General features: G+C 39.4%; 1 protein-coding gene across 3 annotated transcripts in view; it reads right to left on the reverse strand.

Annotated features, from left to right (window-relative positions):
• The window catches only part of ICA1L (islet cell autoantigen 1 like), a 100,164-nt gene that overhangs the window by 33,219 nt on the left and 50,014 nt on the right, over positions 1 to 16,931 (reverse strand). For all 3 annotated transcript variants that reach the window (XM_030916757.1, XM_010386891.2, XM_030916759.1), the window contains 6 exons: positions 16,653 to 16,776; positions 15,020 to 15,218; positions 12,798 to 12,923; positions 11,611 to 11,709; positions 10,444 to 10,526; positions 7,441 to 7,484 (listed from right to left, as the gene is read on the reverse strand). In XM_030916757.1, the coding sequence (XP_030772617.1) occupies positions 7,441 to 7,484; positions 10,444 to 10,526; positions 11,611 to 11,709; positions 12,798 to 12,923; positions 15,020 to 15,218; positions 16,653 to 16,776 (675 nt within the window). The remainder of the gene's footprint in view (positions 1 to 7,440; positions 7,485 to 10,443; positions 10,527 to 11,610; positions 11,710 to 12,797; positions 12,924 to 15,019; positions 15,219 to 16,652; positions 16,777 to 16,931) is intronic.

Consider the following 16,931-nt stretch of genomic DNA (forward strand, 5'->3'; position numbering starts at 1 on the left):
GAAACCCCATCACTACTAAAAACACAAAAATTAGCTGGATGTGGTGGTGGCTGCCTGTAATCCCAGCTACTCAGGAGGCCGAAGTAGGAGACTCACTTGAACCCCAGAGGCAGAGGTTGCAGTGAGCTGAGATTGCGACACTGCACTCCAGCCTGGGCAACAGAGCAAGACACCATCTCAAAAAAAAAAAAAAAAAAAAAAAAAGGACATGGGAAGACTGAATGGAAAAGGGATACAAAGAGAATATTATTTAATCAAAGAAAGCTAGTTATGCTCTACTAATATAAAGGAGACTTTAAGCCAAAAATTCATTATATTATTATTTTGAGACAGGTTGTACTCTATTGAACACACTGGAGTGCAGTGGAGCAATCTTGGCTCACTGCAGCCTCTACCTACCCACACTCAACTGATCGTCCCCCCTCAGTTTCTGGAGTAGCTGGGACTACAGGTGCATGCCACTACACCTGGCTATTTTTTGTAGAGACAGGGTTTCACCATGTTGGTCTCGAACTCCTGGGCTCAGGCTATCCACCTGCCTCAGCCTCCCAAAGTGCCAGGATGACAGGCATGCGCCACCGCGCCTGGCCCCAAAAAGTATTATTAAAGCCAGAAAGGGTCACTGTATAACAATAAAAAATTAATTCACCAAAAAGATATAAAAATTCTAAACTTGTATATACCCCTGTAGAAAGAAAAAAGTATCCTCTTCAAAGTTTCCCTTCTCGTTTAAAAAAAAAAAAATCGTAAGTGTTAAAAAGAAAGACTTTTAAAGACTAACTTCCTTCAAGCCTCCTTGCATTGTGCTAATAACTCTTTGTTAAGCCCTATTGTAGCTGTCAGACATGCTCACAGGCACGTAGTACATTCTATATCCTTGTACCTTACCCAAGATATTTGTGCTGGACATGCTCACAGACACATTCCAGCTCGCAGCCTTTGCCCCTTCCCTATTTGGCATAAGCAACTTCCTCCTTTCCTTTATTCTCCCTTGCCTTTACCTATTTAGAAAAATTTTTAACCGTTAGCCTATCGGGTTCAGTTTAGATTGTGAGGTCTGGCTCCAGCCAATGGAGACAGGACACAGTAGCAGGGTCAAGCTGCATAAGGGATAAAAATTGCTTCCTTTCTTTGTTCAGGTGTGCTCTCACCATTGTTCCATCTGTGATGAGCACCCTTTCTACAAAAAGTAAAAATTGTCTTACTAAGAAAATTAAATTTATGTTCAAATGCTATTTCTTTGTGGCACCAAGAAACAAACATTTCTAATAACCCCCTCCCCCGAGATCCTCAAAACATATCAAGTAAAAGACTACAGGACAAAGTTGAAAATCCAGTTTAACAGTGGAAGATTTTAAAACACATTTCTTAACAAGTAAACAAAAATTAGTAAAGATATAGAAGACGTAGAGCATCACAAATAACAATCTTGATTTAACAGATATAAATAGGCTCCTGCATTCAACAGTTTGAGTATACATTCTTCTCAAGAAATATGAAACATTTATAAAATTTGGCTACTTGTTATTCCATAAAGAAAAAGTTCCAATAATTCAAAGAGTCAGTGTCATAAGAACACATTCTCTGACCATGTTGCAACTTGGTTAAAATCAATAACAAAAATTTTTCTATTTCCATAATTTGGCAATTTCAGAAACACACTTCCAAATCACTCATGGCCATGGGTCATGGAAGGTGGAATGAAAATTTTTAAATAACTGAAATTGAATGATAATGAAAATACTATATATCAAAATTTATGGACCTTCATACAATGGATTCATTAATAAAAAGGAAGGAACTCCTGATACAGGCCCCATCATGGATGAACCTCAAAAGCATTAAATGGGCCGGGCACGGTGGCTCAAGCCTGTAATCCCGGCACTTTGGGAGGCTGAGACGGGTGGATCACGAGGTCGAGAGATCGAGACCATCCTGGCTAACATGGTGAAACCCCCTCTCTACTAAAAAATACAAAAAACTAGCCCGGCGCGGTGGCGGGTGCCTGTAGTCCCAGCTACTCAGGAGGCTGAGGCAGGAGAATGGCGTAAACCCGGGAGGTGGAGCTTGCAGTGAGCTGAGATCTGGCCACTGCACTCCAGCCTGGGCGACAGAGCGAGACTCCGTCTCAAAAAAAAAGAAAAAAAAAAAAAAAGCATTAAATGAAGTGAAAGAAGCTAGACATGAGAAGACCACATATTGGATGATTCTATTTATAAATGTCCAGAAAACACAAATTTATACAAAGAAAAAGCAGAGTAGTGGTTAGCTAGGGGTGGGAACAGGGATTATTGCAAATGGGCATAAGAGAGCTTACTGAGGGAATGAAAATGTTCTCAAATCGATTAATGGAAATGGTAGTGCCACTCAGTAATAAATTAAAAGTCACTGAATTATACACTTTAAATGAATGAGTTTCATAATACATAAAGTATATCTTGATAAAGCTGTTTTAAAAGAAAACTTGTAAGATATAGGACAATTAAAATTTTGAGGGAAATACAGCCTTAAAGAAAGAAAGATGGCTGGGTATGGTGGCTCACATCTGTAATCCCAGCACTTGAGCAGGCTGAGGCAGGAGATCACTTGAGGCCAGGAGTTCAAGACCAGCATTGGCAACAAAGCAAGACGACAACAACAACAAACCAGAAAGAAAAATATCAAAGTAAAGAGAAGAAAATAATAAATATAGGAACTAAAATTTATAAAACCGAAAATAAAGATTCAACAGAGACGATTAACAAAGCCAAAAGTTGGTTTGCTAAAAGAATAATAATAATAAACCATTGGCAAGATTAATCAAGAAAAAAGGAGAAGGAACAAATGAATATCTGAAATTTAAAAGGGGAGATAACTACTGACATGGCAAAATTTAAAAGATAAAATAATAGCATGAATAGATGTTGAGACTACAGCAATGTTTGTTATATTTCCTTTGTGACTTAAAAAATGTTCTGTATTTGTGGGATATAGGATCATATGCAAATGCAATTAGCTAACCTTTTGAACATATATTTTGAAGCTAGGTTAGGTATACGAGTTCATGATTACGATGGTCTCTTACATTGCTTCTTTTATCAGTATAATCTATTTATGTGTGTACTTGAAAATACCTCGGCCGGGCACTGTGGATCACACCTGTAAATCCCAGCACTTGGGAGGGCTGAGGTGGGCAGCCTGCTTTGAGCCCAGGAGTTCGAGATCAGCCTGGGCAACATGGCGAAACCCAGTCTCCAAAAAAAAAAAAAAAAAAAAAAATACAAAAAAATAGCTGGGCAAGGTAGCACACACCTATAGTCCCAGCTACTCGGGAGGCTGAGGTGGGAGGATCACCTGAACCTGGGAAGTCAAGGTTGTAGTGAGCCATGACTGTACCACTGCACTCCAACGTGGCTGACAGAAGTGAGGCTCTGTCTCAAAAAAAAAATAATAAATAAAATATTTTTTCTTTTATTTATTGGTCACCTACTATGTGCTATGGAGTTTGTCAATATTACCTCTGTCCCTAATGTCCCTGGTAAGATGGGCATAAATAACTCCTATTTCAGATGACACAACTGAGAGAGCCATAAATGATACGTTTTAAAAAGCCAGGATCCAAACTCAGATTTTTCTGTTTCCAAAGCCTGTACTCTTCTTTACCACCGTGGTTCAAATGTATGTTGACTGTATATGTAACATGTATTTATTTTTTTTAAAATAACACAAATTTCAGTATGAGGGAAAACTCAAAACTTAATCATGCAATCCTATAAACTGGACTTTTGCATTTTAAAGCACCTATCTTTGGGGAGAGAAGGCAGTGCAAGCTGGCTTAATAGAACTCTCCAGCCATCATTTCCCCCCTATACCCCACAAGAACACCAAATTGAACAATTATCCATACAAGAAAGAACCTTCATAACAACCAAACATTGAGTGAGAGGTCACAGTACCTGGTTTTGACTACATATCACTGAAAGAGGCACTGAAGAAGATAGGAAAGACAGTGTTGAATTGCCAACACCACCATTCCGCCATCTGTTGCAGCGGTCACATGGTGTGGAGAGAGAATCTATGCTTGTGGGAGGGAGAGTGCAGTGATTGTGGGACTTTGCATTAGAACTCAGTGCTGCCTGCCACAGCTGAAAGCAACATGGGGCAGAATTCAGCCAGTACTCACAGAGGGGGCAGTTAGACCAGCCCCAGCCAGAGGGGAACTACCCATCCCACTGGTCAGAATCTGAGTTCCAGCAAGCCCCACCATGGCAAGCTAAAGCATTCTGGGGTTCTAAATAAACTTGAAAGGCAGTCTAGGCCACAAGCACTGCAATTCCCGGGCAAGTCCTGGTGCTGTGCTGGGCTTGGAGCCAGTGGAGTTAGGGTACATGTGACCTAGTGAGATATGAGCCAGCCAGCCAAGGAAGTACTTACATCACCCCTCCTCCAATCCCAGGCAGTGCAGCTCACAGCTCCAGGAGAAACTCCTTTCCGCTTGAGGAGAGGAGAAAGGAGAATAAAGGGGACTTTGTCTTGCAACTTGGATACCAGCTCAGCCACAGTAGGATAGGGGAGAAGGTAGAGTCCCAAGGCCCTCATTCCAAGCCCTAGCTCCCAGATCACATTTTTAGACATACCCGGTGCCAGAAGGGAATGCACTGCCTTAAAGGGAAGGACCCAGTCCTGGAAGGATTTATCACCTGATGACTAAGAGACCCTGGGCCCTGAATAAACATCAGCAGCACCCAGGCAGTACTCACCATGGGACTTGGGTAAGACCCAGGGCTGTGCTGGCTTCAGGTGTGACCCAGTGCATTCCAAGCTATGGTGCCCACAGGGACAGACTTCCTCTGCTTGAGGTAAGGAGAGGAAAAAGTAAAAGGAACTTTTTATTGCAGCTTGGGCACCAGCTTGGCCACAGTGGGGTAGAGAACCAAGAAGTCACCTGGTGTCCTCAGTTCTAGCCCTTGGCTTCTGGATGGCATTTCTGGACCTGCCCTGGGCTAAAGGGAAGCCCACTGCCTGGAAGGGAGAGTCCTAAACATGGCAGCATTCACCACAAGCTGACTGAAGAGCCTTTGGGCCTTGGGTGAATATCAGCGATAGCCAGGCAGTACCTGCTGCAGGGAGAGACTCCTTCCACATGAGGGAAAAAGAGGGAAGAGTGGGAAGGATTTTGTCTTACAGCTTGGGTGTCAGCTCAGGTGGCGTAGAATTGAGAACCAAGTAGATTCCTAAGGTTCCTGACTCTAGGCCCTGGCTTCCAGATGGCATTCTGGTATCTGCTGTAGGCTGGGGATTAGCTTGCCGCCCTGAAGGGAAGGACACAAGCCAGGCTGGATTTGCTTCCGGCTGATGGTAGAGCCCTTGGGCCTTGAGTGAATATTGGCAGTAGCCAAGCAGTGGTAACTGGGGGCCCAGGGTGAGACCCAGTATTTTGCTGGCTTTGGAGAAACTCCACGTGTTTGGGGGAAAGTAAGGGAAAAGAATAAGAGTCTCTGCCTGGTAATACAGGGAATTCTCCCAGATCTTACCCAAGACCACCAAGGCAATATCTCTACAATTCTGCAAGAGCCACAGCATTACTGGGCTTGGGGTGCCCCCCTCCCCCAATGCAGATACAGCTACCATGACCAAAGATTTAGATGACAACAACTCAGTGCTCTTTGAATACTTGGAAAACTTTCCCAAGAAGGATAGGTACGAACAAGCCCAGATTACAAAGACTAATAAATATGTAACTCTTCAATGCCCAGACATCGACAGACATCCACAAGCATCAAGACCATACAGGAAAGCATGACCTCACCAAACAAACTAAATAGTGTACTAGTGGCCAATACTGAAGTGACAGAGATATGTGACCTTTCAGAGAGAGAATTCAAAATAGCTATTTTGAGGAAGCTCAACGAAATTCAAGATAACACAGAAAAGGAATTCAGAATCCTATCAGGTAAACTTAACAAACAGATTAAAATAACTTTTAAAAATCAAGCAGAAATTCCAGAGTTGAAAAATTCAACTGATATAGTGAAGAATGCATCAGAGTCAACAGGAGTATTGATCAAGCAGAAGAAAGAATCGGTGAATTTGAAGACACGTTATCTGAAAATACAGTCAGAGGAGACAAAAGAAAAGAGAATAGGCCAGGTGCAGTGCCTCACGCCTGTAATCCCAGTACTTTGAGAGGCCAGGCGGGTGGATCACCTGAGGTCAGGAGTTCAAGACTAGCCTGGGCAGCATGGAGAAACCCTGTCTCTACTAAAAATACACAATTAACCAGGCATGGTGGTGCATGTCTGTAATCCCTGTTATTCGGGAGGCTGAGGCAGGGGAGAATCGTTTGAACCTAGGAGGCGGAGGTTGCCGTGAGCTGAGATTGCGCCATTGCACTCCAGCCTGGGCAACAAGAGCGAAACTCCATCTCAAAAAAAAAAAAAAAAAAAAAGAACTGGGCATGGTGGCAGGCACCTGAGGCAGGAGAATCATTTGAACCTGAGAGGCAGAGGTTACAGTGTGCCAAGATTGTGCCACTGCACTCGAGTCTGGGCGACAGATTCAAATTCTGTCTCAAAAAACAAAAATGAAAAAAGAATAAAAAACAATGAAGCATGCCTACAAGATCAAGAAGACAGCCTCAGAAGGGAAAATATAAGAGTTATTGGCCTTATAGAGGAGGCAGAGAAGGAGATGGGGTAGAAAGTTTATTCAAAGGGGGTAATAACAGAGAACTTCCCAAACCTAGAGAAAGATATCACTATCCAAGTACAAGAAGGTTATAGAATACCAAGCTGATTTAACCCAAAGAAGACTACCTTAAGGCATTTAGTAGTCAAACTCCCAAAGGTCAAGGATAAAGAAAAGATCCCAAAAGCAGCAAAAGAAAAGCAACAAATCACATACAATGAAGCTCCAAAATGTCTGGCAGCAGACTTTTCAGTGGAAACCTTATAGGCCAGGAGAAAGTGGCATGACATTTAAACTGCTGAAGGAAAAAAACTTTTACCCAAGAATAGTATATCCAGCTAAAATATCCTTCAAAAATGAAGGAGAAACAAAGACTTGCTCAGACGAAACAAAAGCTGACGGAGGCCGGGCGCGGTGGCTCACACCTGTAATCCCAGCACTTTGGGAGGTCGAGGCGGGCAGATCACAAGGTCAGGAGATCTACACCATCCTGGCTACCATGGTGAAACCCTGTCTCTACTACAAATACAAAAAAAATTAGCCAGGCGTGGTGGTGGGTGCCTGTAGTCCTAGCTACTTGGGAGGCTGAGGCAGGAGAATGGCGTGAACCTGGGAGCGGAGCTTGCAGTGAGCCAAGATCGAGCCACTGCACTCCAGCCTGGGGGACAGAGCGAGACTCTGTCTCAAAAAAAAAAAAAAAAAAAAAAAGCCTGTGATAAACTATTTTGACATTTAAAATGTGACCATTTCAAAGTAATAAATTTACCATCTTACCTTGTTCTCTCTCAAAGCTTGCTTCCTCATCAGACAAAACTAGCCTGAAGTAAAAACAAAAAAAAAATGTAGATTTTTTTGTTATAACACACCTGTGAATTATATTCCCCAAACAGTTTTATATGGTTAAAAAGAATTTTCTACTCAGGAAACATAAAATTGTCCACTAGATCCCCTAAAATCTATATCTGGTGAATTTCCTACTTCTTTTATAGATCTATACAGACATTTCACCCCTTATTCCTTCAATAAACATTTACTGAGTATCTACAAAGCACCAGGCATCATCCTTAGTACTCAATCTTCAAGAACCTTCACCATCAAAGCCATAGAATAAGAAGTTTCATTTTCAAGCCTTGAAAGGTTTTAAGAACACTTGTGAACTAAATCAAGGGAATGAAGAACTCCAGAAAAGATGTAGTACCCTATTTTGAACAACTAAGTGATGTTTGCAAGACACATCAGCCTAAAATATCCTCAGTCAATACTAATTTTGGGTATTTATAGCATCTATCTGATATAAAAAAGAAAAAGTTAAGACAAAGAAATTGGGCCGGACACGGTGGCTCACGCCTGTAATCCCAGCACTTTGGGAGGCTGAGACAGGCGGATCACGAGGTCAGGAGTTTGAGACCAGCCTGACCAACATGGTGAAACCCTGTCTCTAGTAAAAATACAAAAATTAGCCAGGTGTGGTGGCACGTGCCTGTAATCCCAGCTACTCAGGAGGCTGAGGCAGGAGAATTGCTTTAACCTGGGGGGTGGAGGTTGCAGTGAGCCGAGATCGTGCACTGCACTCTAGCCTGGGTGACAGGGCAAGACTCTGTCTAAAAACACAGCAAAACAAAACAAAAAAAAAAAAAAGAAAGAAAAATAAATTGAACACAGACATAGTCACTACACCTGGGGCATGACCTCACAGTTGCTAGTATTGAAAGTTGTTTTTAATAAATCTTTAAAGATACTTAAAAATCTATACAGTATTTACTTATAAATACTACACAAATAAACCTACAGAGCAAATAAATACTCATGACCTGAAATGAAATTTTCCCTAACAGTATTATGTTTTTTTAAAGAACTTGGATGGAAGAGAAGTGAACAGCTTGGCTATCTACTAGTTAACTTGAAAAGTAGCTCTCATAATGCTAAAGATACATGAGAAGATTTTGAATAAAACTCTTGTGAAATGTGAGAATGGAAAAATTTTACTAAATTAATATAGTTCATGTAACATATGATTTTAAATGTCAGTATAGGCCAGGCGTGGTGGCTTACTCCTGTAATCCCAGCACTTTGGGAGGCTGAAGTGGGCAGATCACTTGAGGTCAGGAGTTCGAGACCAGCCTGGCCAACATGGTGAAACTCCATCTCTACTAAAAAATACAGAGATTAGCTGGGCTTAGTAGTGCATGCCTGTAATCCCAGCTACTCGGGAGGCTGAGGCAGGAGAATTGCTTGAACCTGGGATGGGGAGGTTGCAGTGAGCTGAGATTGTGCCACTGAACTCCAGCCTGGACAAAAAGAGTGAGACACTGTCGAAAAAAAAAAAAAAAAAAAGTCAAAAGTCAATATAAAAATTCACAAATTTAATTTATAACTAGACATTTGATCAATGTTTATCTTAAAACATTTAAACATTCAAGTTAGCAAAAAAAAATTGGTTTGGATTTCCTCATAGAGAAGATGGGAAAATGTCTTATGTTATATTTGTGTCTTATTCATTTTGTGTTGCTTTAACAGAATACCTGAGACTGAGTAATTTATAAAGAAAAGAGGTTCATTTAGTTCTGCAGGTTGGGAAGTTAAAGATCATGGCCCCGGCTTCTGACAAGGGCTTTAGTGCTACATCATAACATGGTAGAGAAGGTCAAAGGGGAAGTGGACACGTGCCAGGAGGCAAACTCCAAAGCACGTTGGGCTTTATAACAAACCACTCTCTCATGATCACCTTCTACTCAACACTATAGGGTTTATCACTGGCCCTTATTTCTGAGTTCGTTAATATATTGAATCTGGTTAAAATGAGAATTAAACAGCAGCTTTGAAAGAAAAACAAAGGGACAATATAATAAAAGGGAAACAGGGGACATGAAGGATGTACATGGCAACAGCCCATATTTTCAGGTAACCAGTCCCAGTCCTATGTGTGTTATTCTGGAAACAGATTTCTCATAGTTTATTTCACAGATGCTGGTACCTGTCCCTTTCTTCTCTCTAGCTGCCCATTTCAAGAGTCACTAGAGGTACTTGTAGCTCTTAATACAAGGCTCAGTATCCCAAATGACAGACTCTTAATGACCCCAATCAGTTTGATACTCCTGTCATGTCCTTTGCCTGCTATGTTAAAAAATGGAAAAAATTTGTGTAGGATCTGGATATTAAGAAAAAAAATGGAAATAAATAAATAAATATACATATATATGGTTTCAAAACAAATTGCTAAGGTTTGAATTTCTCCTCATCAAAACTCTTGTTGAAATCTGACCCCAACCTCAATGTGGGAGTATTGGGAGGTGGAGACCTAGTAAGAGGTGTTTGGGTTATGGGGGCAGATCCGTCATGAATGGTTTGGTGCCTTTTTCATGGTAATGAGTGAGTTCTCACTCTCATGAGATTGGATTAGTTCTCTCAGGAATGCTTCTGAATGGGTTGTTATATAGCCAGCACGCCCCTTGATTTTGCCTCTTCACACAGGTCTGCTTCCCCTTTGACCTTTTCTACCATGTTATGAAGCAGCACTAAAGCCCTCACCAGAAACCAGGGCCATGCTCTTGAACTTCCCAGCCTGCAGAACCATGAGCTAAACTTTTTTACTTTATAAATTTCCCTGTCTCAGGTATTCTGTTATAGCAAAACAGACTATGACACAAATGTTTAGTGTTGATTGGAAAAATGACACAGAAACAAATATTCAGTAAGAGAAGAAACAATTCTTTCCACATGTATCATATGATATCCAGGACTTCTATAACATGACACAGATGACTTATGCCTGCTTACTTATTGAGCTGTTCAGTAAGAAAACCGCCTATTTGTTCATATTTATTGTCTTCAGTAAGCTTGCTTGGAGTGTCTTGTAGTTGCTAAGGATAAGAAAGTCAATGTTAAGTAGATAGAAAGAATGTTTCTTCCTCTCTGCAAAGAAAATGAGAACATAAATTCTAAAGAACCATATGAAATAGGAAGTTCTGAACTACAGAGTGAAAGATATAGGACATGTATGCTATTGTAATCTGAACTGAGCTACTGAGTTTCATATACTTGTTTCTCCTGGCTGCCTGTGCAAACTGCACATACTGTGATGTGGGGTAGCCACAGATTAGTTTAGCGACTTAGTAATAGGCCTAAAGCACACTTAAACTATGTTGCTAGCCTGTATCGCAATGCTCTAAATACAGCTAAAGATTTTCAATTTTGATTCTGAGCAGAAATTGGATATGAAATTTGCCTAAATACACAGTATGCCATACAGCAAAGCATTTATTATATAAAAAGTCAAAATAAAACAAAACAAAAAACAACCTAATTCAAGGGCATCTTTGGGGCTGGAAGATGCCATATCAGAACATGACTTTAACATCCATCCTAAACCCCAGAAATATGCAAGCCTATCACAAATACCACATCCAGCTTGAACAAACCAGCCAGCAACACTTTCAAGCTTTACTGAAAATAAGGCAGAATGAATGGTAAGTTAAAAGGTACTGAAACCTGGCATAATGTTGGTATCATGAACCATATCCATGACATCAGTGTAAAAGTAAAACAAAGTTTTTCTGTAACTTATAATATTGTCAGGTAGGTAATCTGGTCATTTTTGAGAACACATGACCACTTTCCATCACTTGTTCCTCTTAAGTTTTTCCTTTCCATAGCCTTTTCTTATCTCCTTTGCATTTAAATTTTCTTTTTACCGTCTCCCTCTTTTTCCCTGTCCTACTAATATCTTGAGCCTGCCAGCAGTATTCCTATGTATTTCAGTGTTGCTGGCAGCATTTGCAATTAGGAAAATGCTGACCCTTGGCTGAAGGAGGATGTTTCTCAATGTTTTGTTAATTTTAAATTAACCTTGGTTAAAAAAAAAAAAAAAAAAAAAAAGCAGTTTCAATGTTATCACCTGAATGAAGTGTAATACATCTAAACAAGAGAACATGGAACGCAATGTACCTTGAGAGCTACAAAATCATATGGATGAAAGCCAATACAGGCTTCATGAATTTGGGACATCATTCGAGCTGTTTTCTCCCAGAATCCAAGCAGTGTCCTCTGCAAAAAAAGAAAAGGTGATACTACAGTTCTCCTTCACCTCCATGATTTTTTAAGTGCTATATTTCCTTACTAGTTTAGTAGATGAACAGTTGCCAAATAAGAAGCAGCAGGAACTAAATTGAATTTTCCAAGTTTGGGGAACCATAAAGCACTGCAAATAGTGATTGTGCATAAGAATTGGCATCTTTGTCTGCACGTGTGGGTGTTATCTGTATAAACAGCACAGGAATGCACACTGGAGCCACCTAGAGAGTAACTGCAGCTTAGAGAATGAAAAGTTAGGGATTAGAACATCTGAGATATCAAGAAGAGAAATGTTAAAAGCACAAAAATACCAGTCTCTGTTAAAGGAGGGACATATGTGTAGTCTTTATGTTAATGGGAATATATAAAACTTTTTAATTGGAGAAAAATTACATTTACCCCTAAATCTGCCCTTTCATCTAGAGTTCAAGAGAGATTTGCCAAAAAATGTGTTCTCAAGCTAACTCAAGTAATTGGAAATTTTCCTTGCTGCTTCAGGGTTTCTGATTAAAGTGAGGGGGATGAATGGATAGAATAAAGGAGAATTGAACTCATAGCTGTTGTGTTTCAGGCAAGATGCTAAACAGATATCACACACAGTTATTTTCAAGTGCATCCTTTCTCCATTCCTGAATCCCACAGTACTGAACTGAAATAGGCAGACTCCCTAAAAGCAGGAGTTAATGTCCATTTCCTGTAGTTTATTACTCTTTTCTTATGTAAGTACAGTTTATTCAATTTTTTCCATTTAAAAATATATGTAAAAATCAATAACTGCTACTTATTAATATCTAACTTATTCATTGTGTGTTATTTATATGTGATTTGTGGTAATATAAGCACAAGTGAGACTTCTGAGGTTAAAGTGATACGGGATGGCAACTTGGCAGAATGAAAAGAACATAGAACTTAGAATTAGAAAACTTTGGTTTCTAAGCCCAACACTGCTATTCAAAGGAATCTAATCACACATAGTTTTTTGCACCCTCTAGACAACTTTTAAAAAGGAATCTCACCACTCATCTTTACTGCAAGGACATGCTGACCATGGAGGTGGGTACCTGATAGGTAGTGAGCGAATGAGACAGCATATTGCAGCGACTAGCTCCAAGTAAATCCACTTTCTGACAAACATCCATCTTTAACTTGTCAAAAGAAGCTTTGCTATTTCTCACTTGCATCTGTACCTGCAATAAAATGCTAATTTTTATTACAGATATATAGTATATAGTACATAGGTTCATAATAAATATTTTCAGAAATAAATTATAATAAAGACTAATTCCTTTTCCCTGTATCATTAATATTTCATGAGTAATGATGAAGATTTTGGCTACTGTTAGTAACTGTAGGAGATTCTTTCCAGAAGATATCTTTATGCTGAGAAAGTATGAGATAATAGATGGAAAGCAAATAGTTTTTAAAAAACTATTCCAAATAAAAAGAAACATCTAAAACTATTCATAGGTAGCACTTAGCTAAGAGCAGAAGAATAAATGGAAAGGGGACCTCGTTAAAGTACTGAGAAATATTAATAATATTTCTGAATCATGCAGATATTTATAAATTCCAGTAGAGGCCTATTGTATTTCTTGAATAAATGGTGAGTCATGCCATCAGGTAGTGTGAATACTCAACTTTTTAACATATTCATTCAACAAATATAAGGTACCTATTATCTATTATGTGCAAGGCATTGTTCTAGGCTCTGAGATACTGTGGTGAACAAAACAATGTTCTTGGGTAGGGAGGCACAGGAAAAAAAAGAAGTAAATATATAGTTGCAAAGGTAGCAAATAAGTAAACAGAAATGAATGACTGATGACATGAAACTCCCTGTGAGATCATGCATGATGTTTGAACTGGGACAGAAAGATGATGAGCAGGCTACACTAAGACCCTGGGGAGACCATTCCAGAACTAGGGACAAGCAAGGACAAAGGTTCTGAGAGTGGTAGGGGGTGAAGACCTTATCATGTTAGAAGAACAAGCAGTAAGGAGGTAAAGCACATTCTTCCTGGAGTGTAGGAAGGAAGTACAACATGTGGTTGTGGAGGGACCAGGGATCAGGCCATGCAGGGTTTTTAGGGTCCAGATAGGGACTTGGATTGTATTTGATGTGGTTTGGCTGTGTCCCTGCCAAGATCTCATCTTGAATTCCCATGTTATGGGAGGGACCCAGTGAGAGATAATTGAATCATGGGGGCAGGTCTTTCCCATGTTGTTCTTGTGATAGTAAGTCTCACAAGATCTGATAGTTTTAAAAGGGGGAGTTTTAAAAACAAGCTCTTTTTGCCTGCCACCATCCATGTAAAACGTGACTTGCTCCTCCTTGCCTTCTACCATGATTGTGAGGCCTCCCCAGCCACGTGAAACTGTTAAGTCCATTAAATATCTTTCCAGTCTCGGGTATGTCTTTATCAGCAGCATGAAAATAGACTAATACATTATTCTTCTTTTAAAAATTGAGGTGAAAGTTGCATAACATACAATTAGCAATTTTAAAGTGTTCAATTAAGTGGCATTTAGCGCATTCACAATGTTGTTCAATCACTCCCTTGGACTGTATTCTGTCAAAGGATGTAAAAGGGATGGAATACAAGGTTGTTGTGGCCTGAGGCCATGTATTCACCTACTTCATAGGGCTGTTGTGTGTAATCAATGAGGCAAACCACTTAACATCTGGCCCAGAGTCATGGCTCCATCAGTATTAAATATTATGATTTTTATTATGGGGTCTCTATTTATGAAATGAATGATAAAATGAATTTTGTTATTTATGTATCATAAAATGAGGGGCTATAATTTATAATAAGGAGTTTATTTAGCAAAAACATATGTTCATACATAGTTGCTTATGAAGTCTGTGGCCAAACTTTGTATTGTGACAGAATAAAAATTTTGATAACCTTCATATTTTCTTATAATTAACAATCATTTTACACGAGTTTTTACTTAAATTACTTTTGTCCCACTGTAATAAACTATTTTCTTCCTGCAACGAATCTCAAAAGTTTAAGCAAGCACATTTAAGAAGTAATTTAGATCTATCATGAGACAGATAAAAAAATTAATAAAAAAGGTAGACAGTGTGAAGACGCCACTCCAGGAGTAAAAATAAAAGTGTGACAAACTTTTGTACTTCAACTAGTCTCCAAGCAACCAAGAATGTATAATGAAACATATATTTCTCAAAAAATGGCTGAAATTTTATTATCTTAATTATTCTGTGGCAGTTCCGTATTCCATACACCAAGAAAAGGAAAAGGATACATTTTCATACTTTTCTAAACTTTTCCATTTGCTTTAAGGTGTCTGGGTCCAGCTCTTGGGATACATCTTTCATCCACAGCAGAGCTCCTCTGTATTCTGTGCGCGCCTGCTCCATCCGATTAATTGTCATCAAGGTATCAGATACCGCCCTTTGGCTGAATGTTGCTACTTCTTGCTTCAGACGAGACAGAGGAGTACACAGGGCCAATCTAATGGCAGAGAGGTAAAAATCAGAGGGCTGAACACATCATAAGTAAAACAAAACAAAGTTTAAACCAATGACAAAGCATATTTGCTAACAAGATGAATCTACAAGTTAAAATTTATTAAGTTCCCTAAGGAGATTTTGAAAGCAAATAAGGATCATATAGCCAACTCTGAATTATCAATAAATATGTGTTGGCCGGGAGCGGTGGCTCACGCCTGTAATCCCAACACTTTGGGAGGCCAAGGCGGGCAGATCACCTGAGGTCAGGAGTTTGAGATCAGCCTGGCCAACATGGCGAAACCCTGTCTCTACTAAAAATGCAAAAGATTAGCCGGGAGTGGTGGGCGGGTGCCTGTAATCCCAGCTACTCGGGAGGCTGAGGCAGGAGAATCACTTGAACCCGGGAGGTGGAGGTTGCAGTGAGCCGAGATGGCACCACTGCACTCCAGCCTGGGCAACAGAGTGAAACCCCACCTCAAAAACAAACAAACAAAAAAAGTGTCTAAACCTCCCCCCTTGTTACTTTAGGAAATATGTCATTTTGCAATACTTTGGATGTTATTCCATGTATAAATAACCTGCCAAGTAAATGTGCCATTTAGAAAACAGTTGAAAGGAACAGAGAACCTGCATTCATAAAGCATAATCCAATTAACAGAAACCTTTCATTTGACAAGTTCAGGGAAAACCTGGGTTTGGCAGAGTAGATGAGATTCTAGGAGAACTAATGAGTATGGAGTTCTTAGCAGCTGAGGATGAGGACAAGACAACAAGTATTTAAGAAACACAAATTAAATCCAATTCCTCCTTTTTGCTTAGTGGCCATTGGAGGGCCCTGTACTTAGTACCTCCATGTCACTTCCTTCGAGAGAGACTCTGCACTGATGTGATGTTTCAGAATAAAGCTATATAAATTGGATACCATCATTATAGGTCTGATAAGGACTATTTTATTCTTCTTAAATGCTAAAGATTTGGGCTCGGTTTAGTAATTACAGGAGATTCTTTCCAGTAGGTATCATTATATTAGAAACTGAAATAATAACTGGAAACTATGTAATTAAGAAGAAAAAAATTCTTCTAATTAAAAAGTACCACTGTATTTATAGTATGGTATCAAAAAGTGAAATTGGAAATACACATTTTTAAGATATTAGTCATTCTATGACTGTTACATTAAACCAGTTGAGAAATATAACTGACACTTGTCTGATTTTAGGGGAAATAAAAGAAAAGAACATCAATCATTAAATAATTATTTTGAATACAAAATTAGTAATTAAGAATTAGGTGTCAAAACATATAACTGCGGTATATTTCTCTTTAACCCTTTATTAGAATGAACAGTGACCTTTACAAATATGCAAATTTAAGTACATATGTCAAAACTGTCAGATTGACTACAGATTCAAGATAATGAACCACCATGGTAAACCTTTGCTTGGCTGAAGAACAAAGTGCCTTGCCAGTGGCGTCCATCATTTTGCCAGCTTGAGTTGCATCCCGTTCCGCTTGAAACTTTAAAAAGAGCCCTAGCTCATTTTCTTCCTCTGATATAACTAGGAAAAAAATTACAGTGTAGTTAATTGTGTCCTTTCATCATTTGTTTAAAACATATACACAACTAAAATTCTCACAGCAATAACTTTCTATACAAGATTTACTTGGGGGGAAGAAGAGAGACTTATTTTTTAAATGCAATTCCTGGGCTCCA

Source organism: Rhinopithecus roxellana, chromosome 14 (genome assembly GCF_007565055.1).
Source record: "Rhinopithecus roxellana isolate Shanxi Qingling chromosome 14, ASM756505v1, whole genome shotgun sequence".
Classification (NCBI taxonomy): domain Eukaryota; kingdom Metazoa; phylum Chordata; class Mammalia; order Primates; family Cercopithecidae; genus Rhinopithecus; species Rhinopithecus roxellana.